We start from the raw sequence: 22754 nt of genomic DNA, 5'->3' as shown, positions 1-22754 counted from the left end.
AGACTGACTGAGACATTTCCTAGGGAGTGAATAGAGTTAGCAGTGATAAAAATTTGTCCTACTTACCTCTCTCACATTTCCTTTTATTGAGACTGTAAAAACAGCTGAAAAAGTCTTTTCAGTGCTGAGTTTTTCTTCCAGAAGCATGGAGAACCTAGTCGTGGAAGCTAGATAGATAATGGAGACAAGTTCCAGCACTTTATTCAGCTAACTCATGTCAAGTTAGTTTTAATATACTTATATATTTCAGTACATGCTTCTGACTTTAAATAGAACCATCCTCAGCCACTGACTGAAACACTGCTTCTGGAGTCACTGGGCATCTTTCATTGACATCAGAGGGGTTTGTCTTTGACTCAGTATGGATGAATTGGAAAATGAAGATAATTCATCTGTACTAGCAACTCTAGTGCTCAAACAGTACAGTGACAGGTTACATGAATGCACATTTGGAAAGAAGGGAGTCGAAGAACAACTTGAAATTATTAAAATAAAACAACAAAGATTGTTTCAAGGCTATCATTACAGGGATAATGGTGGTAATTAATATCACACTCATAACTACATTGCTTTGTAAACTATAATATTTGCCTAGCAGCAGAAGGCAGGAGAGCAACATTTGAATAAAGATATACATGTGCTGGCAGACTTGGATTTTTGACACATAGCAGCTGCAGAAGGGGTGATCTTTAGGAACAAGAGCATATCTTCATTTTTGGTGGATTAAATTTAGTCTACTTGCTTATCTGGGTGAGGCATATATTTTTCTCTGTTTGGGAGGTGTGTGTAGAACATCTTATGCTTTACGGTATTCTTACATCATCTTAAACTATAATAAAGCTGCAATACATGGCTAATTTTGTCATATTTGGTTAACCTTTTCCCCAAGGTTATCAGCTTTTGTATTAAGATGTTTCCTTCAAGCTCGTCCGTTCATAGATATTGATGAAGATGTGCTCATGGATACAGCTAAATGGATTGTCCGTCATCAGAAATTAAATGGAGAGTTTCACGAGCCTGGGAAAGTGTTACACAGTGATCTTCAAGGAGGCACCAATAATCCAATTACTCTCACAGCTTACATCATGTCATCCCTTCTAGGGTTCCCAGATAAACAGGTATTGGAATTCATAAATATAATTCATAATTACAGGAAAAATTCATAAATTGTTGTAGTACCTAGCAAACACTTGGTAGTTTAAAGACATAGAGGGATGCGTGAACAAAGACAAAATATAACCTTACTTTGTTAAACATCCCTTACCTACCCAAAGCAATGCAAAATTTTGCTGTTAAGCCCCTCAATTTTATGTGCCTTTGCAAAATCTAAAGGCAGTTATCAAGGCTTTTAGCAAGAATATTGCCGTGGCTTTAGTCCAAGAACTTGCAAAGATATTTATGGGGGGAACTAGTCTTAGAGATGTTAAGTCATTCCAGTTGATTTCATTGAAATTACTTATGTTCATAAGAGGTGGTGCCAGATCAAAAGGCTTACCTTTGAGGTTTGTGTCTGTGACTCTGGAAGAGATTGTTCAATATTTCTTGGTGGTTGTTTGGTGCTAGTAATTTTTCTGTTTCTGTACAAATTTTTCTTTTACATTTAAGTATTTCAATATATATTTTATTCACATTCTTCAACATGATCTTCATTTCCAGCATGCTTATGCCATCAAGACTGCTACAAACTTTCTAGAAGATAAATTAGAAGAAGGTATTTCAGATAATTACACTTTGGCACTTGTGACGTATGCATTGTCCTGGGCAAAAAGTACAAAAGCAAAGGAAGCACTGAATATGCTGAATGAGAGAGCAGAACACCAAGGTATTGCACAACTATCTTACACAGTTCTATAGATGGATTTTTGTCCAATTTAAAAATACCTATCATATATTGACAGCTGCCTATAGAATTCAAGTCTGTTTTGAGTTTGATATAGAGAATAAGCTAAGAATTCCAAGACAGCTGTAATGAAAAGTGTCCATAAATGAATGACAACTCACAACAAAGCTTTCAGTCTCAGTTACCGTGTTCCTGGTAGGAGAATCATGATGCTGTTGAAGAACATGACTTGTCAGTTTTCCTGTGTTATGCACACTTGTAAGATCAGCCTGGTTAAAGAGAGATAGTTGGATGAAATGAGCTATTCCAAAGTGGTTGGGAGAGATCAGGAGGGTATTGGGGGACATTTAGTTAGAATCAGTATTGAAATGGAGGTAAAGTATTGAACTTTCTGTAAGGCAGTACAGAGGTCTGTTGCACTTTCTCTGGGCACCCACCATCTCATTCTGTTTAACCTCTTTCAAGTTTAGCACAGTTGAATTTATTTTCCTAGTTTTGGGGAAGAATAGACTATATTGAGTATAAGAAATGAAAATTTTTGGCTCAGAGTAGTAACTCTCCTCTTGAAAAATTCAAAGGAAATAATGTTGTAGCCTGGTAACGGAGCCTCTTGAGCATCCCTCTGCATTTACTGAGTTAGACCTTTTGGACAGTCACTTTTGGGAAGGGAAGAAGTCACTCTTTTGGGAAGGCTTCACTCAAGAATGAGTCTAGTGATCAGCTCTGCTGCCTGAGGTGCCTTCTCTGGTCCTGAAGAGAAAGGAGCACTCAAACAACAAGGTGGGGTTTTCACTAGGGCTCCTTTATGTGAGTACTTTAGGCTGACAATGAAAGGGTCAATGTAAAGTTCACTGAAATCAATGGGAGTGACTATTTGGACTCCAGCTTTTTCTGTATATAGATTCAGGCACTGCTGAGGAAGTGCTTAAGTCAGTCCTTTATTGGACACACACCTAAACATTAACACAATTTCATGCAACCTTGCTAGATCTCATATGTAAGCATTACTGAAGAGGACTCCCCTAAGTCTTTCGTAGAAATCCTTAGACTTCAATCTGTGAATCTGAGGTTATTATTGGTTCTTTTTGCAGGTGAATTTAGTTTCTGGATAACACCTGCTTCTGAAATTTCTGACTCATGGCAGTCACGGTCCATTGATATTGAACTTGCAGCATATGCTCTGCTCTCTCACTTTCATCAAGACAGATTAACAGAGGGGATCCCTATTATGAAATGGTTAAGTCATCAAAGAAATCACCTTGGGGGATTTTCATCTACTCAGGTAATATCTTGCCGTAAGGGGCTTTGTTATACTTTTCTAAACAAGCAATGCATATTAAAAGAAAAAACAAAAAGGAAAGGAAAAAAAGGACTATTTTTTACATAATAATTACTGAATTTTGTTTTGCTGTAACAGCCTTGGTTATGTACAAGCTTGCATTCTTTGTGATACTGGAATCTTAAACACGGACTGCCAGTTTTAGTACTTTTGGCAAGTCTAAGAACAAAACATCTTAAATTAAGAAGCAGTGATACCCATAGAAAAGTATTCAAACGTATTTTCCAAATAATATAATAAATATCCATGCTTACTTTCTTTCCAAGGAGAGAAACCTCTTTCTATTCTTTCCTTGTGCAGGTCCTCAAACTCCTGAAACTAAGACTTTAACTAAGGGGAGTAGGTTTTGGAGAAACAGCCTAACCTAGTGCCTCTGTTGGCAGTTGGTCTTAACTCAGTAATTTACTTTGTCCTCATTATTGTGCAGATTTTTGATGGGCCGTGAAATTTGGAAGATCTTCATTATCTCCAGGAGGTTTCCATGTTATTGAAGCCACATCTTGTAAGCGATGCTGGCATCCAAAAGAATTAGATAGTACTTTGGATTGCATTAGTTTAAACTAGCTTTTAAATTAGCTACAAATGCTGGTCACAGTGAAATGTCACATTTCATCACGCTGCTTAGTACCAAGCTGTACAGGCTATCCTTCATTATTTTCAAAAGTTTGTTGGTATTAATCTGAGAGAAATGAGTTCTACTAAGAACCAGCCTGGTTCCCCTCAGGTATTAGGATTTTCCTGATGTGTTAATTCTTACTTATTATTTGAAGAGCTTGTTTGAGGCACTGAATGAGTTGAAAAAGCTTTTCTCTCTTCTCTGGAAACCTTCTTTTTCCTCGAGAGTTTGAAAATTCAGCAATGTACCCCTGAGGCTGAAAGTGAGAATTTAATTTAATCCTTTTGTTCTTCCATACTCTAAACTGTTTTGATTTCAAAATTACTCTAGTGTCTCACTAGATACTTTTTTAAATTTGTAGAAATGACCCCATAGTTTTTTTCAACTTCTAAGATTACTTTAAAAAATATCCATCCATGAATTTATTACATTAGAAACTTAATATGTTGTTAAACAATAAGGAGGAAAGTAATCAGTTGCATGTGTGATGCTTTGTAAGTTAGAATATGATAATTCACTAGAATTTGTATACGTGATATATCTTACTATGAATTTGTAGTCAGTATATTTTGCTTTATAATGCCTTTAATGTTTGGACACAAATGTACATATTTCATATATATATAGGAATACAATTAATACAAAAAATAGCACATACATGACTGTAGATTTAAATGATAGGGAGAAGTACCTAATTCTGCAAAGCCTGTGTTGCTGGGCAGGAGAGGCCTCTGAGTCTGACTTGAAACCATATTCCCTAACTTTTCAGGTTATGTATTGTCATGCTGAGCTGTGCACCTTGTACTTCAGCTGTGAATGTTGCCTGGAGAAGAGCCTTAGGTGTGCCTTCTACTTTAGAGCAGCCAAGGAGAATATTTATCTTCTCTGTAGGTAGTTTGTAGCCCTCCTGATTTCCAGGTGTGTTTCTGAGAGTCATTCGAGTCTAGGATGTGGAAGAGCTCCAAAGTCACCTTCAGCAGTGGCAAATAGCATTTCTAGATATCTCAAACTCTCTCTGAATTTAGTGCAAGAAATATAAATGCAAAAAATATAATTGTAAAGACTTGGAAAAAGTACTTCAAGGTATTCCTTGGTTTCCGAAACTTAGGTAAAGGCAGGTATATTTCTGCTTTTGAACGATTAAAAACATATTCTCTAATAAGACCTTATAGCTTCCTAGATCTACAATATAGATCAGAGATACATTCTTGTTTGGTTTTTTGTTCACTATTGGTGTAGTGTGTAATTCTAACTGTTGTGTCTATCAGCTTGTCAAGTCTTCCAGATACCTTGCACAAGCGGAAAACTTTCTTAGCTGGCTCATTTTTCATATCATGTCAGAGCAGCTAACTTCTCATCCTGTGTTGCCATCTCTCTTCTGTACTGGGACCTTCATTCCACAGGAATCCCAACAGAGATGTGGAGATGGCTGCATGAATAGTCCAGCATAATCAACAAATGGATTGATGCAGGGATCATGAGCTCCCCAAGGCATGGCCGTTACGCTGCACAGGCTTCTTCTATTTAATACCGAAGGGTTTGTTTCTCTCAACAGGACACAGTGGTGGCTCTGCAAGCCTTGAGTCTATTTGCAGCTCTCACTACCGCAGGCAAAACAGAAATGGATATAACAGTGACAGCACCTTCTTTGGAAATACCAGAAACATTTTCAATTGATGCTCGAAACCGTTTTCTGCTCCAGAGCAAGGAGGTACTGTAGAAAATGAGGAATACTTTTGTAAAGTCTGCTGACTGAAAGTACTTTGAAAATACTGGTTTACTCATCTTTCTTTCAGATTGCCCCTGCACAATCAATGACACTTACAGTGTCAGCAGAAGGAATGGGATTTGCTGTCTTTCAGGTATGCAATGCAGTTATTCTTGCTAAAGAATATGCTCTCTTTAAGGAAAGTATAGTTTGGAAGCTTTATAAAACGTGTTACTAGGAACAATCTCCTGAAATATCTTAAATCAGTACCAAAGCACTTTACTAATTTAGGAATTCTGTGAACCAAATATTGTGAATGGACGTATTCATGTGATTGTTTCTGACCGATGGCCTGGCCTTTTAAGTACTGCTGGCTAACTGACAGTTTTGGGGCACTTCCATGGGCCAAGGCCATTAAAACATCTTTACTTATATTTAAACAAATTAAACTGAGATCAGTGCATACAGTATTTAGAATTAACAAACCATAAATAGCCTTTTCAGCTACCTACTCTTCTCTCATGTCAGAGATTAGGTTTTTAAGAAATTTCCCCTTTAAGATTTTCCCTTATTTATGAGAAATACCATATCAGAAGAAGACAGTATTGGATCCATCTTGATATGGCAACTAGTGGGTCTCACTTCCCTGCTGCCTTGTCCATGATAATGGGTTAGAACCACACAGGTGAAAGAGAAGGCCTTTGAAAAGCTACAAATAATGCAGAAATATTAATCTCTGAGCATGAGAGACTCATTTTACTGGAAGTGTATAAAGTCATAATTGCAACTGTATTGCAAAACCAGACAGAATTCCTACTAGACTCCTTCTAGTCATACTTGGGAAAACTGAACTAAGACTGCCTTTAATCTTCTCAAAGTTTTATGCCAGGTCAGATTCCATCTCAAGTTCCTTCCAGCCTGACCTTCACTTTAGTGTTCTTATGCATCTGGGAAACAAAAAAGTCTGGTGATGGTTGGTAAATATGCTTGGGGATAAAAGACCTTTTCAAAGAAACCTTCACGGCTGCCTATCATCAATGATACACCTCATTCATTCACCACCAGTCTGCAAAACCCACAGGGTGGTAAATCATGACCTGTGTTTATTAATTCCCAGAAGTACAAACAAAGTTTACAGCAAAGTTGAAAAGTTTCAGGGGATAATTTAGATTCAGTCTTGCAGGCCAAGATAGGACTGAACATCTCAGCAGGACTGCTTTCACATATCTGTGGTTTCAATGTGTGTGTGTTTGTATGGAATGTAACAAAGGGGGGCTCCAGAACAGTTAAGAGTACTTAATCTTAAGTCATTATTGAGAAATGCTCCCTGATATTAAGTCAACTAATTTGTCAGCGTGCTGACCAGAAACTTTTCAGCAAATTGTTTCTTGCTGGAAGACATTGATTTGTTGAAATTAATACCTTTTATGGAAACACATTGGTTCCAATTATGTTATTGCCAGCAAGAAAATTTAAAATTCAAACCAGCATGCCTGGTGAAGACTGAGCAGAAGTCTTCCACCTTGAATAGTCAGTAGCTGACTGTGGTGGGAGGACTCCCTGGGGGTGTATAGCACCATGGTTTAAGTTCCTGGTTTGTTATATGAACATGGAAATGTGCTCCTGAATAACTGGTGTTCAGGAACCAAGGCCCAGATTACCTTCTTAATTTAGTTCACTACGCTGTTGCCTCTTTTCCTCAAGCTTTGAGTCAGAGATGCTGTGACTTGGTTCAAAATATTGTGCTTAACACCCTGGAGTAGCTCCTCCAAAACCTTATCTTTGCTGAGATCAGTTCTTTCCTTCTGCTTCCTTTAGCAGGTTGGTATTCTAAAAAAAAGAACACTGAGGCCACTGAATGAGATTTCTCTTTTTCCCAAACACAAGCTATAGATCAGATAGCTTATGACATTGCAATCACATTTCTTCAGCTGGGTTTTATTGTCTTAGGCATGCCAGAGTACAGTGGTAACCATCACTGTTCTGGGATTTTACTTTCTAGCCAAACGTAGCATGTCAAAACAGTAATTCATTTAAATATCACAAAACACAAGATTAAATGCATCAATAGAAATGTCTGCTTTCCCAACAGAATGGATTCTAAGGGGAAAAACCACATTTTTTATGTGAAATCTCACTGCCTGTGTGTGCAAATTGGTAGTGCATTCAGTCTTGACCCTGCAGGATCTCATTAATGTATGTATTTTTGATATTTTAATTTCAAAAGCAGACATTTACTTGTAGCTTTGTGGTCCTGCTGTCAACAAAGTTTCCTAGCTCATTTCTTCATTATGTGGGCATATACAATGGATGACACTGACTCTGCAAGAGGGAAGAGAGGATGCATTAGGGTATCTAGAGTCTATAGGTGGCCTGCTGTAAGTCTTGAAAGAAACACCTCTCTGCTCTCTGGAATCACTGTGAACTGGTCTTGACACATGCCTCAAAAAATTGGCGTGGCCCATGCCTTCTGGAAGGAAAGAGAATGCCACTGAAATCCAGGACTAGCAACAAGGGGAGGGTGGGCAGACTCAATGAGGATGGGTATGAGCGAAGTGGGTAGGTGGACAAGATCTCCTCAATCTCTCCTGATCATGTATAGAGAGGGAGTGAGGAAAAAGCTTGAGAATCCCCTGTTACTCATTACTGAAAAGCACTGACCATTTTTTCTCATCTTTGGAGATGATTTCATTGAATTCTTGCCCTCAGTCAAGTTCATTTGTGCTGCTATTTGAAGAAGAAAAAGGATAGGGCAAGAAGCAGTGATTAGGGCATTAGAAATGTGTCATATTTTTTGAAGCGTAGTGCAGTTAATATTGTCAGCTACTGTTATGAGTATCACTCTCATGCAGAAGACTAGCTTTTAGTTTCTCTTCTTAGGCCTCTCAGCAGAACTGACTGCAGTATGACAAGACTGGACCAGTTTTGGCTTTAGGTTCAGCAGTTGCTCTTTAAGGAGTTCAGAAATGCAGTTGCTCATTTTGTTGATTTAATGTTAGTTTCTGTATAACTGCCTTCTGTCCCCAAAGTAAGGGTGTATAAAGAAGAAGGCTTTAATTAAACTCTTCATTGTGAAAACCTTTTCCTTCATTGTCATGAGAAATCAGGAAAGGAAAGTCAGACCGTAACAGCGATAACTTATTCCTGTTCAGTATGTGGCTTCAGACATCCTGCATTGGCAGTAAATTCCCATTCATTAGCTTTTTCTGGCAAAAGTTAAAACTGCTTTGTTTCTATGATGACAGATAGTTGAGGCACTGCCAGCTTGTCTTTACCAAACTTTTTGCGTGCCTTTAACTGGCAGGCTTTCTAGATTGGCTTCATCCTTGGTACTGCCTTCTCCTGTGGAGCAGTTGTACATGATAAATCTTCACCATTGCACCATGGTTGTCCTGAATGCCTGTACAGAATTGGCTCTGTACTCACACAGCATGCTAAATTCAGCAGTGTGGGCAGGGCAACAGGAATTGTGTGTGTAGATTGAAAAAAAGAACATAACTTTCATATCAAGGAGTGACAGACAGCAGCAAAAGCAAAAATCAGAAATTAAAGGCTCCTCTGCTTGCAAAGACCTGCTTGCCTATAACTAATTTGGTAACCTCTAACTTGGACAACCACCTGTCATAGTTTTAAATTTGGACTGACAGTTCCATTTGTTGGCTGAAACTGTTGTAGAGGGACTGTAATTTTTCAAAAGCACTCTTCATTCCCTTTTTTTTTAGCGAAACAAAATGCATTTTGGGGTCTTGCAAGGGGAGTTATTTGAGCCACTTTCAGCTTATTTTTTTACCAAAATCAAAGAATCAAAAATCACCCTGCTATGTGTTTTATATGGATGACTGAGGGAAAAGATAATGATTGTTGTCATGGCAGTCCAGTGCAGTTCTCACTGACTGAAAAAGGGGAAATATAACACCCATTTTTAAAACAGGAAAAACGGTGGAACTATAGGCCAGTCCGTCTTACTTTGGTGCCTGGCAAGATCATGGAGCAGATCCTCCTGGAAACTATGCTAAGGCACATTGGAAATAAGTGATTGGTGACAGCCAACAGGGCTTTACTAAGGGCTAACTGTGCCTGACAAATTTTTAGGCCTTCTGTGACAGGTTGATAGCATTGGTGGATGAGGGTGTCTGAGCAACAGACGTCATCTACGTGGACTTGCGCAAAGGATTTTACACTGTCTTGCGCATCCTTATCTCTAAACTGGAGAAAAATGGATTTGATGGGTGGCCCACTCAGTGGATAAGGAATTGGTGCAAAATCATGGAAGTCATCATTCTGTACACCTTTACTGTGTCTTTCTTCCACCTTACCTGTTTATGGCTGAATTTCCATCTATTTTACCACTTCTTAAATGGTAAACAGATCGAGTAGTACCAGCAAAGCCCATTATTATGTGCATAAAAATTCTATTTTTTTGCAACTCTTAACAGTAAGTCTAGTCTTTACTAATGCAAATAAAATATCATCAAACCTTATCGCATCAGGTCATTTATTGATATGTTTAGTACTGGTCAGCACAGATTATTTTAGGACTTTGCTCCTTTCATATATGAACATTTCTTCCCACCTCCTATTCTTGTCTTTTAACAGCACTTTATCCCTTGGCAGCTTCTTTTCATGTAGTACCTTTGTTTAGTAAGCTTCCTAACCAGCTTCATGCCAGTGTAACATCCAGGTAGCTTATACTAGACAGAGCTGCATTATGCATGTTTTTTCGTTTGATTCAGGTAGCTGGGGGATTTATAGCAGGAGCCTAATCTCCAAGGTGTCATATTTACTCATTTGTCCACTAGTTTGACTCTTTATTATAGTTTTGACAGCATTTTTTGGTACAGGTACTGAGTTTACTTGATATTCACAGCTTTTTAGACCTTCAGTACTGTTTTAAAAATTGCTGTCACATTTTTGATCCTCCAGTCTGGAGCTAAGAGAGTTTTAAGGAAACACTGCAGTTAGTGATTCAGCTGCTTATTTACCTCATCAAGTTCAATTCTGTAGTCAGTACACGATATTCTGTCATGGCTGATACCGTGAGTACTCATCGTTTACTCAATTTCAGCTTCGGTTTTTCTGCTTTGGCTGTTGGCATTGGTAGTTTTATAGGATATAGAGATCTGTTTTAAGAATTTCTGGTTTTACCACTCTTCTACCATTGTTTCAAACTTCTTATGCATGTCTACACTAGAAGAATTGGAAGCTCTTCAAACTGTGTCTTAACAAATAAGCTTGTTTTATATTAGTGTTACTGTCCTGCACTGGACATCCTGTCACACTTCCTTACTAGTCTTGCTTAGCAGAGCTTGACAGTTTGCTAAGCAGAAATGGTGAGAACTCAGTCCTTGAGGTAGACCAAATCTTTGTAGGGATGAACCAAATGAAACTATTTAACTGCAAGAAAGCTGTGGTGTTCTGAGTTTGGAGTAATGTGCTATTCCTCATCTGTTTTGAGTGTATCAATGCAGTGACATGAAGACTGAAGACATATTCTGTACATATGCTATGTATTTGCTCATGCTCTGCTTTCATATACAGAATGCCTCTTCTAACCCAGTCCCTGACCAACACCCTTTATTCATCCCAGTTCACACTGTCAGGAAGCAACTGCACACATTATAAACCAGCTTCTAGGGAGAAAATTGATGGTTGTCCTAGAGCTCCCTTGTGTTTGCCTCAGTTGTGTCCTCCTAATTGCACTGGTTCTGCTGCGTTACAGTGTTCAGAAAGGATACTTCTTCCTGAGAATTCCTATGGATCTCATGTATGTAGCTGTCAGATGTACGAGTCCATGTGCAACTGTACAAGTCCATGTATCTTGTCACATGGGAACACTCCTCTGGTGTTATATTGTTAGAAACTTCGTGTTTTAACCACACTGGTTTACCTTACATATGTCATCTAATGTCTGTACTTGTAATCCGCAGCTCAATGTTATGTACAACACAAAACACACTGATCAGAGGCTCAGATATGTCCAAAAGCAAGAAGCCTTTGACTTGAATGTTGATGTAAAGGATGACAAAGATGATAAAAACCATTTGACCTTGAATGTGTGCACAAGGTAGGTAAATCAGTTGGAGCATCTCATGGACATCTTTGTCTATACAACTTTTAGATTATTTTAAATGAACTAAATTATCCATTTGTTTGTGTGAATTTACTAATATATAGGATGTAACTGTATCAATAAAGAGAATAAAAATTACTTTGTAAAAATGACAGTAGTTAAGAAGCAACTCGTAAGTCAATTTTTGCTGGCCAGGTGACATTTTTTTTTTTATTGGTAAGCGTAAAGATACTGGTGCCTTAAACATTAAGTATATGTGGAAAAGTCTGTGTGAAATATGACAAAAAACTCAGAGGCTTCTTTGGTGCAAGTGCTTCTGAGCTATATGGAAGACTGTGCGTGGACTTGAAAATTGAACCAATATCTTCCACATTCTGACTTCTAGTAGCAAACCATGACAATGGCCCATTACTCTTACCTTTTGTGAAGAGAATCCTTTGCTTTTGATCCAGAATTAGATACTTGGCTCAGAACAATTTTGGGAGGAGTCAAAATCTGTATTTACATAATGGTAAATTCAACTGTGGATTTGCATTATTGTGCAAGTAACTTTGTGGTCTTTCATTTACCAGTAGTTATGAATTTGCTTACAATGTAAGCATTATTGTAGGTTTGAAACAGGTGATGAGTTTTCCAGCCAGGCTAATTCTGTTCTTTCTGCTGAATAAGGGGGAGGAGGATGAGGGATGTGGGGCTGTGTGTGTGTGCATCTGGGATGATGTTTCTTGTTTGGTAATCACCTACTAAGAACTGAGCTGAGACTGCTTAAGTATCATCTCAGAGACCGCAGAACAGCCACCAGATGTTACCTGAATAGAATTTGGATCAGATGAGAACAGGTGACATTGAACAGTCATATTGCATATTCCTAGGTCAGCCAGTTATTAAACCAAGTTGCTTCTTTGATGGCTTTGTGCCTTAATTATACTTGCTTTATACATATATTTAAAAGGAATATATGAAGGTATTTGTCCTCTGACTGTTTCTTCAGTATGCATTTCCTCTTGTAGTTAAAGACCACTGCATATTTCATAGGAAACCCTATAGGACATTGTATCTCTCTATATATTTATGTTTTTTTATCTTCTATCTTTTATTATCTACAAGGATGTTGTTGAAATGATTACATTCTTTGTATTTAAGGATTTCATCTGTTTGTGAATACTTCCTCTAGAAACACTGTTTTCTCCTTGTGTTGTTATAATGGGTTCTTTGTAAATGCAAGATTTGCAAAATACTACCTGATCCAACATGATTACTCTGACATTCCTTTCATCCACACCTTCTTTTTGCTGTTTATTTAAACTTTGAACACCATATGTCTAGAACTACTTTTATGTTCTGATTACCACAAGGGAACTGAACTAGAGATGGAACCTGTAGGTGACACCCTCATACAAATAATCAGCTATAGAGAATGTAATTTCAGTACGTAGAATTGATTTAACCTGGGAAGTAGCCAGCAGGCATAAAGCCAGAGCTCTGTTTTTATCTGTCTGTGGTATCCAGTTCAGTGACACGGATGGTGGGCAGAGACACTAGAATACATGAGAGCTCTTGAAATAGAGTGGGCTTGTTCTCTTTTAAAACTTTCTATGGAGTGTCAACAGCATTTTAAAGTCTAGCACAAACTCCTGACATGTAAAGGGCTTATATGCTGGGTCTGGAGTAAGTTTTTGAAGCAATCAGACTTTCTAAGACCTTTACTTCAAAAGTACAGACAAGAAGTACTCTGTCTCTCCAGGAAGGCTCTAGGATGATGACAAATTATAAAGTGTTCAAAGGATAGCGGGAAATCTAGTGACATTAATAAAAACTACCTCAAGAGACTATTTGGAACATTGTGATCCATCAGCTCTTATCAGGGAAAGTGGACTGGTATAACTTCTAGTAAGTCTGTTTCTGTTCCTTAGTCTAAGACTTCATCTCTGGTTGCTTAACTTGATGGATCAGCCATCATCCTTTTCTACTTTTTTTCCCTATAAATTGTATCTAATACCTGCCTTATTTATACTCCTGGATTAGTTTAAAGTTACTCTGCTTATGATCTTTCCAACATGATGTGGCTTTCTAATAGAGAAACCAAAGGAGGCAAATACAGAAAGATTGCTGAAATATCAACCAGTGAGTATGCATAGTCTAGCTGTGCATATGCATCTAGCTGTGGATATACATAGTTAGTTACTGGAGGCTGCAACTTCACAGTTTTTTAGTTTCTCTAATCTGTAGAATATCCACCTTCTTTCAACCAGCTTGATAGTGGTTGGCCGTGGTTGTCTCCACAAGGTATCACTTATGACTCTGGAGCAGATGATGTCTCACTCAAATCGAAGTGGTTCTTAGTTAGAAGAGCTAACTCACTGTCTGGGAAGCAGATACCTAGGGGCGCCTATTCCTTTGCAGTCTTATTGCCTGCATACCTTTTCCAGACATGAGAAGCTGATCGCTGATGGCTCTACTTACTCTCTTGTTTCTGCTTTCTGCCTACACTAGCTTGGTGTTGTTTTCTCCTCTTTACATCATCTCTGAGAGGGTCTTACCCATATCTCATATTGCTGAAGAGCTGAAACATAAGATTCATCTGAAAACACGCTCAGTTTTCTTCAGGTACAAGCTTCAAGTCTTTCTTAGTGCTCATTCTTGCATGGTCATTTTTTTTCCTTTTTTAAGAGACCATGGAGTTGAAGAGACCCATGCCTAAGGCTGCCTCTCTTCCTTGTTAAGACAGTCAGATCCTCATAACTTATAAGCATATATCTAAGTCACTCCTTGACAGTATCAAGCTGGTTTGGTTGCCTGTTGGTATTTTAGTAGCACCCCACACTGGCTAGACAACACGGGTATTTTACTCTCCTCTTATTGGTAATTATGCAGAAATAATTACATCCAGTTCCAATTCAGTTATTTGTTTTCAATAGCAGCTACTTTGGCACAGCACATCATCCAACAGATGGTTTCATTTGTTTCTAATCTTGTGAGCCAACTGCAGTCAGCAGTTGTGCTGTGTTTCTTTCAAAGTTGTATCTGCATTGAATCAGCCATGCTGTCAGGCTGAACAGCATTACTTTGAAAGTAACTCTTCCCTCTTTTTTTTTTTTTTTATAAGCTATCCAACTCTACAGAGAAATAGTTTAATTACTTTCAGCTACTGTCAGGCTTTCAAAATGAGGATTGGAGACACTTCTATTCTAGTGTAACAATAATCATTTACCCTCCATGCTAAGGCAGGGGAAACTCTTCTGTCACCTACTTTATTTAAAGCAGTACCATCTTTTGCAGGTATCACTTGTAGCAAGGAGCACCATAAAATTTTTCTGCATGTGTTGTGCACCATGGTAGGTAGGTAAGGCTTGCTCAACAGAGCAAACCTTTTTAGTCTAGCATCTGATTTTCACGTTGGAAGAAGATGTAATAATAAGCATTATTCAGGAAAAATGAACTTAACTTATTAAATCTTTTTTTCAAATCTGGGTTAATAACATAGCTATGCATTTTAAAACTGAAACTTTGAGAAATAATCTGATAATGACTTTGTTAATGGAACCATCAATTGCTATGAAGGAAATCTAAAAAGGTTTGGGAGACTTTTTTGTTGTATAGTTTCATCTCACCCTCCAAAATGAATAAAGGCAAAACAATGCATTCATAAGAGGAAATATGTGTTAATTCAGTACAAGAATTCCTACAGCTTTTCTTAATTGCTTCTTTTGAAGCATGTTTAATTGCAATATTTCCTGTGTATTGTTGATGTAAACCTGCACTTACAGATGGCAAAAGAAAAATCCTCCTGTATCAGTGTAGTTTCTCATATGACTCATGTACTGTAGTTTTGTCTGTGCCGAACCTGCTTTTGCATATGTGGTTGAAATTAACAGGCAAAATAATTGAGAAATGAGGTATTAGCTTGTTATCATTAGAAATTTTCTTGTTAGACTTTTGTTCCATTTGTTTCCTAAGTATTCTTAAACGTTATTACTTCTGTAGTTGAGATGTAAAGATCCAACACTGTCTTTGGAGAGTGGGCTACTGTATTTCTTCTAAAAGTTTCTTTGTCTCTGTGTTTTGAAAAGGTACTTTGGTTCAGGCACAGCTTCCCGTAGTGGTATGGTCCTCATGGAGGTTGGCTTACTCAGTGGTTTCTCTGTGTCACCAGATTTTGTTCCATTAGACAATACAGTTAAGAAGATGGAAAAAGACAATGGAAAAGTCAACCTATACTTAGACTCTGTAAGTTGAAAATAACAAAAAAATGTGTTTGTAATGATGTTAATCTTGACTCAGACATTGTTTGGCTTAAATTTGGAAAGACGTTATGATTGTATTCTTTGAGGAAATCAACATCTGCTATTCACATTGAATTAACAGTTCCATTTTTTTTTAGTGAGACTAATTGGATAGGTACCATTCAGTTGTATTTGTAAGGGGGTTCTAAATTAAGTCTCTTAAAAATAATGTATAAGAAGGCAGACATTTCAAGAAGGCTGTAGTTTGACCGAGATGACTACAAATAAGATAAGCATCTTTATATGCACCCTGACTCCAAGTCTTTAGAAAAGGACTACTGCTGAGCTAAAAGTCCTTACCTCTTCCATGAAACCACAACCAGGGTTCTCAGGATATTTCTCTCCTGTTTTTCTAGCTAAACGCGACACAGGTTTGTGTGGATATTCCATCTACAAGAGACTTCAAAGTGGCAAATATCCAAGATGCTTCAGTGACTGTGGTGGATTACTATGAACCTAGTAAGTGTCAGACATTTCAAACAGGACTTAGTGATTCAGAAGTTTAAAAGAAAGGGTTTTTTATGGAAATAGAATAAATTTTATTGAAGAGAAAGCCACATTAAACTGAAGTTGACTTATTTTCATTAAAGTGCATCCTTTTTGGACATTGACATGCCCAGTTTCTTAACAAATAGTGTTTTCCCATATATATTTTTATTGTCCTAATGGGTTGGTTCCTCAGCTGGTGTGAGTTGTCATAACTTAGTTGTCAGCTGATATAAATTGGCTTCAGTTTGGCCCAGTGTGTTCCCAAAGTTACCAAAATGAAGCAGAACTTCACTGTAGTTCACTTACCAAGTTAAAGATTTTCTCTCAAGTAGCTTTACCATCTGTTTCATGCTCAAACTAAGAATCCTTCACTGGAGAAATGCCAGTGTTTTGGTTTCTATATCTAATAAAGTTGTATGTTGTAAGAGCAGTTTCAATGTTTTTTGTTTGTCTGTTTGTTTGTTTGTTTGTGTGTAGAGTGTGTGTTTTGGAGAAAGGCAAAGATGCATAAAATTCTTGGGCAAAATGAATAGCAAAGAAAGATTACAAACTGCTACAGAAGGTATTAGGTTTTCATTACATCAACCTGTTGGAACATTATTAAGGATTTGGGCTTGTTTTGAGATAAGGCATAAAAAAGTTGTATAGGCAATTTTTTTCATGTTAGTTTGTTTTAGCACAATACAAAAGACAACCAAATATACTATGATGTGTGCTACTGTAGCTAGGTGAAGATCACATTTATTCTGTGTAGGCTGAAATGCTTGTTCAATCACAGAATTTTAAAGTAAAATGGGAAATTAGTGGATACACAGTCCATTAATGTAGAGCATGTTTTAAGGCCTGATGTGGCTTAAAGAATTACATCAAGTTTTTATTTGAAACAAACACATAACACTTAGCATCCATGGCCAAAATTAAATTCCACATACTTCAGTTCCTAGGAGAAGCGCTCAGGACCTAATCTGTTAGAAAAACACCATTAGGTAGGCTAATGAATATGTGTATTACAAAGTTACATATAAATGCACATGTGAAATATTTTTATTGTATTTAAATAACTGTGGTCCATAAATTCTCAATTAATAAACTAATACAAATTTAACTATATTAATTAATATCTGTGAGAACAAAAACTTGCATGACATAATCAGTGCTGAAATAGAAAGCTTTGACTTCAAGAAAGTTATTTATTTCAAATATTATTTTACAAGATACCATTCTTATTACTATATACCATAGACATATTATTGGTTAACATATATACATATGTCGTGATTCTGAGTTCTCCTGAGAGAACTCCTTCCCATCTAATACAGGAATGTGCTTTTATTTTACTTTAATGATTTTCCATCACTGTTGTAGTTGGTGACCCAAGTTGTGGGACTATATTTTATGTGATTAGTGACAGTCAGATTCATGTCATATTCAGAGTTAGGAGATGTCTAAGGAGCTCTCATGCTCTGGCATTTATCAAAAAATATGATGTCAGTGTGGCAGTAGTAAAACTGTCATGGGTATAAGAGCTGGCTTGGATGCCAGTACAGCAGTGTTCTCTTACCTGACAGCTTAGAACTAGTTTGTTTTCACTCTTTGGTAAGCATTTGGGCTCATAAAGCTGTATATTTTATTTTATTTTTTTTAGTATCTTGAGGCTTGAAATGAAACTGAATATAATTTCAGTTTAAAAATGCTACTAATAAAAAAAGAAATTGCAAGGTCCCTAGCTGGAATGAAAACCTTCAAAAAAACCCACAACCCACTAGGGGAAAAAAACTTTGCAAAAGCTTGTTCTGTGAGCAATTACCATGCACTGATGTTTTTGAAATGAATATGATTTTTCAGACTTCTAATCTGTTTGGCTCTGTAGCAACCCTTCAGTGAATGGGAGAGTAAAATACAGGAGCAGGAGCTAGGGCAGGTAAGCAGTCCCAGATTCAGGAAGCTGAAGCTCCCAAGTATGATAGAAAGAGAAACCATCAGTAATGAGAGTCCTAGCTCTTAAATGTTATAGCCAATAACCTGACAGGGAAAACATCCAAATTCCTTTGTCGTGTAGTTAGGGACAAAATTCCTTTCAAAATGTTTGACTGAGGTTTGTGGACAGATTGGGTCTAACAGTTGAGATTGGGTCTATGAAAGTGTACATTTCAACAAGCATTTCCCTGAATGTGTTGATATGTCCTGGGTGAAGAAAAATGATTAATGTGTATGCTTAAATACTAATTCTGGGAAGTATTTTGTGGTGTATGATGAGGTCTGCATCAGGGTTCAGTGCATCCTTTAAAAATGGATTCTTTGTGAAGCTAGTTTGTTGGTCAGTTCTCAGAAGTTCATTAATTAATGTTAACTAACTTTTTTGAACAGGGAGAAGAGCGGTGAGGAGCTACAACTCAGAAGTAATGCAAAGTATAACCTCTTGTGACTTTTGTGAAAGGGATTGCAGTCTTTGCCACCGAGATGGTTCTCCAGCCTTGCTTCAGCACTCTTCGTTGGCCTCCTTGTTCTGTGTGCTGTTTGTCCTTCATGTAAACTTGCTGTGCAGTTGGGTACTGTAAAAGGAAACAGATTGTTTCACATCTAAGGTTTCCATAAATTATCCAAAGAAAATTTTATGTTCAGATACCAGCCCATCTTCAGTGATTACTGTGACCAAACTCCTGCTGTGTTCGGGGGAGAACTGGGCTGGCCCATATGGTAAATTTCTGGCTGTGCCAGAAAACTTCTTTAAATGTCTGCCGGAAAAACTTTCCAAGTGTTAGTTTCATACTGAAGTTATTTTCTGAAGAAGCACAGAGTTACTGAGAAAGCAGATTGAGAAAAAATAAACTTAGCTCCATATTCCCACTTCGATTTTACCCCAGCTTTCAACTGTGCTTGTTTTTTAGGGGTGTGTATGTTAGTTTACTTTGCTTTTCTGAAACACTATCTGCTTCTCCATTGCAGTGTTGATAAGCAGAGCAATGGGAGCTTGGTACCAGAACTCACTTTGTTCTGTTCTGAAGGTATGACACTTAATACTGAATTTGACTGTGCACTCTAATAGGGAATAATATGAAAAAAAAAAAGAAGCTGGCTTCAGAGCAGATCCAAGAGCCAAAAGGTGCTGCATTTACAAACTGCTGAATGCTCCAGAAAGTTGTCAGTTTCCTTTTTTCTTTGTTTTATCATTACAGAGAAGGTAGGCAGATTTTTTGCCAATTCATAAGCTAATCATGCTTGAAAATAAGGCCTCAGGATGTTCTCATGCATTTTACTCTGAAAGGGTTTTACTGTAAATGCATCAAAGATAGTCTGTGTTACAGACTTCATTTTTCCAGAATTATTCAAAACCAAACCTAATTGTCTTTCCATATGAGAATGCTGGTGTCAGCTGGTGTATATTTATGGCCAGCTGGAGTAAGGTTACCTTGAACCTTTTCTGGTTTTGGGAAGTCTTCTAGTAATGGCACTCTGGGGCATCATTTTTGTCTTGCATTTGCAGTGTCATCTTGTCAACAATTTAAGGGGGATGACCCCAAACAGTTGTTTACAGCTCTCAATGCCATGTGAGTTGGTGGCCCTGGATGCCATCTGTGCACCCTGCTGTTGGTTGGTGGAAGAGGCTTTTAGGAGGCATGGACTGCGCATGTATTCAGTCCAGCAAAACGACACACAAACTTGCTTAACTTGAAGCACATCCTTGTATGCTTAAGTGCTTTGCTTAAGTGGGATGGAGGAGAAGGATGGTGAAAAGCAGCAGGCACTTTTACACCTAAACCTGCTTTTCGCACGTGGGGAGAATTAAAGATCTGTACGAACGTGCAAACGTGGGCTTCAGAGCTTATTGCTGCTGAGTGAGTGTATGAGCGTGTTCCTTGTCTGGCAGCCAATTTATCCTTCTTGAACACTGCCTGTGACATCTAATGCTTATTTCTTTTTAATAAGAAAGCCAAGCTGATAACACTCACAGTTACTAAAATGAAGTTAATAGCTGTATGCCAGCTAACAGAGGCTATTGATTCCCTTTCTTTCGTATCTTTTTGAGACGGAGTGTGTATTTGTGCACATGTAATAATATGGCAGTCACTTTCCTTGAGTAATTTTTATTCAAATTTTGCTGCTGCTTAAAATGTATGGTTTTGTATTTATGCTCATCTATACTGTTGTTCACAATGGAAATTTTGTGTAGTAGCATGGGAAGAGGCCTGAACTTCCTGAACTGGGAGTGCCTTCTAATACTGATGTATAGGGTTTTAACTGCAGAACTAGTTTAGATGGGGTTATTTGTTTTATTTCAGCTATATTTAGAATTTACAATGTTTTTCACGAATTTGGGGTTCTGTTCTGTTTCTCTGGCAGAGCTTAAGCCTGGTTCTTTGTAGTCAGTTCACTCTTTTCACTTTTCCTTGGTACACTTTGGATCTAGCCCCTTGAATAGTTAAATAGTGCCTTAACAGAGCACCTGTGCTGCTCTGACCCACATTAAGTAATACTGTATTTATTGAAACTGCTTAGTCAGTAGGATGCACGGTCTGACCCTCTGTAAGCCATGCCCTTGGTTACATGGGTCCAAAGCTACAAGAAACCAAGATCCAGACTGAAACACATCTCTGCATCACAAATTCTTTACTTGTTTATGGGAGCATAGGTTGAATTGTGCCGAGTGTAAGATTTGGAAAACGTTCACTCTCTAAACTGGGATGTTTTGCTGTGGGTTTGATTTCTTGGTGACCTAGGAAAGCTGGTCTCTTGTCTTTGGGGACAGCAGTGTCGACATGTCATTTGCCTCTTTTTCATATAAGTTCAAGAATGCAAAGCTCACATACTTTCAGGTTTTACTATGTGTAGCGCTTCTAAAAGGGACATTGGTACCTGGTTGATGTTGGGATAAAGAGGCTTATTTTCTAGACACGATGTACTGGAGATAAATTACTCCTTTGCAGTAGATAGTAAGAAGAAATTAGTTCTATTTAGCATGTAGTCCCATCTTCCTGATTTCCTTCAAGAAAAACAAATTTATACTGCTTAGCTGAGTCTCGGACTGTGCAGCTTTTACTAGTATTCCCTTACATTTGTTTTTGAGACAAACAACACATGTTTTTAAATTACTTTTGGCTGCCTTGCACACCATATAAAAAACATCAGTCATAGTACACTATATCAGGGAAATTGTTGGACTCAGAGAAAAAACATCCTCTTTTATTTTACTTTTTTCTGTACAGCAGGCATATCATTACAGACATCCAAATCTGCCTCTGTACCAAGCTATTTTAAAGGAACAATATACATTGTATAAATTTAAACAAATGTTTGCACCAGGTGGCCTATAACATTCCTGCATCAGTGCCTTCAATCACTTTGCAGCTGTGGCTGGTGCTTTGAATGAGTTGCAGAGGATAAAATTTGTAATGTGTGTTGGCAGTGAACGGAACAGTGGACAGGGAATATTATGGGGAATAGTGACTTTTCTTTTGTTTTCCCCATCATTTTGGGGGAACTTTTGCACATATGCTCAGTGTGTATATGATCCCCACTGTAACGTCAGTTTTTGATGTTAGAGGGGCCTGTTCCCACTGAAGTTAATAGGAAATCTTTTAGCAAAAAATCTTGTGGAACTCTTTAGCAACAAGGTCTATCAGGAGCGTTAAGGAGTGGTACTAAAAGCAGTCAGGAAAAGGTATTTTGTGATGGAGTCTTCATGTTGCGTTGCATGAACATTTCTGTGTGATTGCTGTTTCTTTGAAACCTGAGTGTTCTCTGGTATTATGCTTTTCAGCCACATGGTGTCAATGGATATGGTGTGTCCAGGGCCATTAATACACTATCGAGTCAGTAAGAAATATTCATTTACTTCGGATGGAGTCTAGAAAAAAAACATAGTGCATTTTAAAGGTCCCCCCCAAAAATTCTACCTTTGCTGTCATCCATGATCTTAGTTGAGGTTTTCTCTGTAGGTTTCAAGGTGGGTGTGTGGTGGTTTGAAATCTAGAAATCTTCTATCCTAGATGCCGTTTTTCAGAACAGGGTATGAGTGCTGCCTAACAGCTTTAGAGCACCTCAGAGTCTGCATGCTGGGCCAGCTTGATGGCTGGTTTGGTTCTCAGCATAGCACTGCTGTAGAATTGTTTAGGTTGGAAAAGACCTTTAAGATCATTGAGTCCAACTGTTAACCCAGCACTGCCAAGTCCACCACTAAACCCCGTCTCCAAATGACACATCTACACATCTTCTAAATACCTCCAGGGATGGTGAAACCACCACTTCCCTGGGCAGCCTGTTCCAATGGTTAATAATGCTTTTGGTGAAGAAATTTTTCCTAATATCCAAAATAAACCTCCCTGGCACAATTTGTATCAAACACAAGAAGTGCAGATATTTCCCAGTTTGCTTCCATACCACATGCTCCCATTTACTTCACAAGCAGGAG

The 22754-nt window shown here is 37.9% G+C and overlaps 1 protein-coding gene across 1 annotated transcript in view; it reads left to right on the top strand.

Annotated features, from left to right (window-relative positions):
- CD109 (CD109 molecule) overlaps positions 1–22535 on the top strand; it is a 74946-nt gene extending 52411 nt beyond the window's left edge. Inside the window, exons 25-33 of the mRNA XM_032684084.1 lie at positions 890–1118; positions 1657–1822; positions 2932–3122; positions 5351–5506; positions 5592–5657; positions 11431–11567; positions 15644–15800; positions 16213–16315; positions 18713–22535. Coding sequence (XP_032539975.1) covers positions 890–1118; positions 1657–1822; positions 2932–3122; positions 5351–5506; positions 5592–5657; positions 11431–11567; positions 15644–15800; positions 16213–16315; positions 18713–18903 — 1396 coding nt within the window. The 3' untranslated portion in view covers positions 18904–22535. The remainder of the gene's footprint in view (positions 1–889; positions 1119–1656; positions 1823–2931; positions 3123–5350; positions 5507–5591; positions 5658–11430; positions 11568–15643; positions 15801–16212; positions 16316–18712) is intronic.
- The last annotated feature ends 219 nt before the right edge of the window (positions 22536–22754 follow it).

This window comes from Chiroxiphia lanceolata, chromosome 3 (genome assembly GCF_009829145.1).
Source record: "Chiroxiphia lanceolata isolate bChiLan1 chromosome 3, bChiLan1.pri, whole genome shotgun sequence".
Classification (NCBI taxonomy): Eukaryota; Metazoa; Chordata; class Aves; order Passeriformes; family Pipridae; genus Chiroxiphia; species Chiroxiphia lanceolata.
The sequence above is the reverse complement of the archived record's forward strand: the minus strand, read 5'-3'. Positions and strand labels throughout refer to the sequence as shown.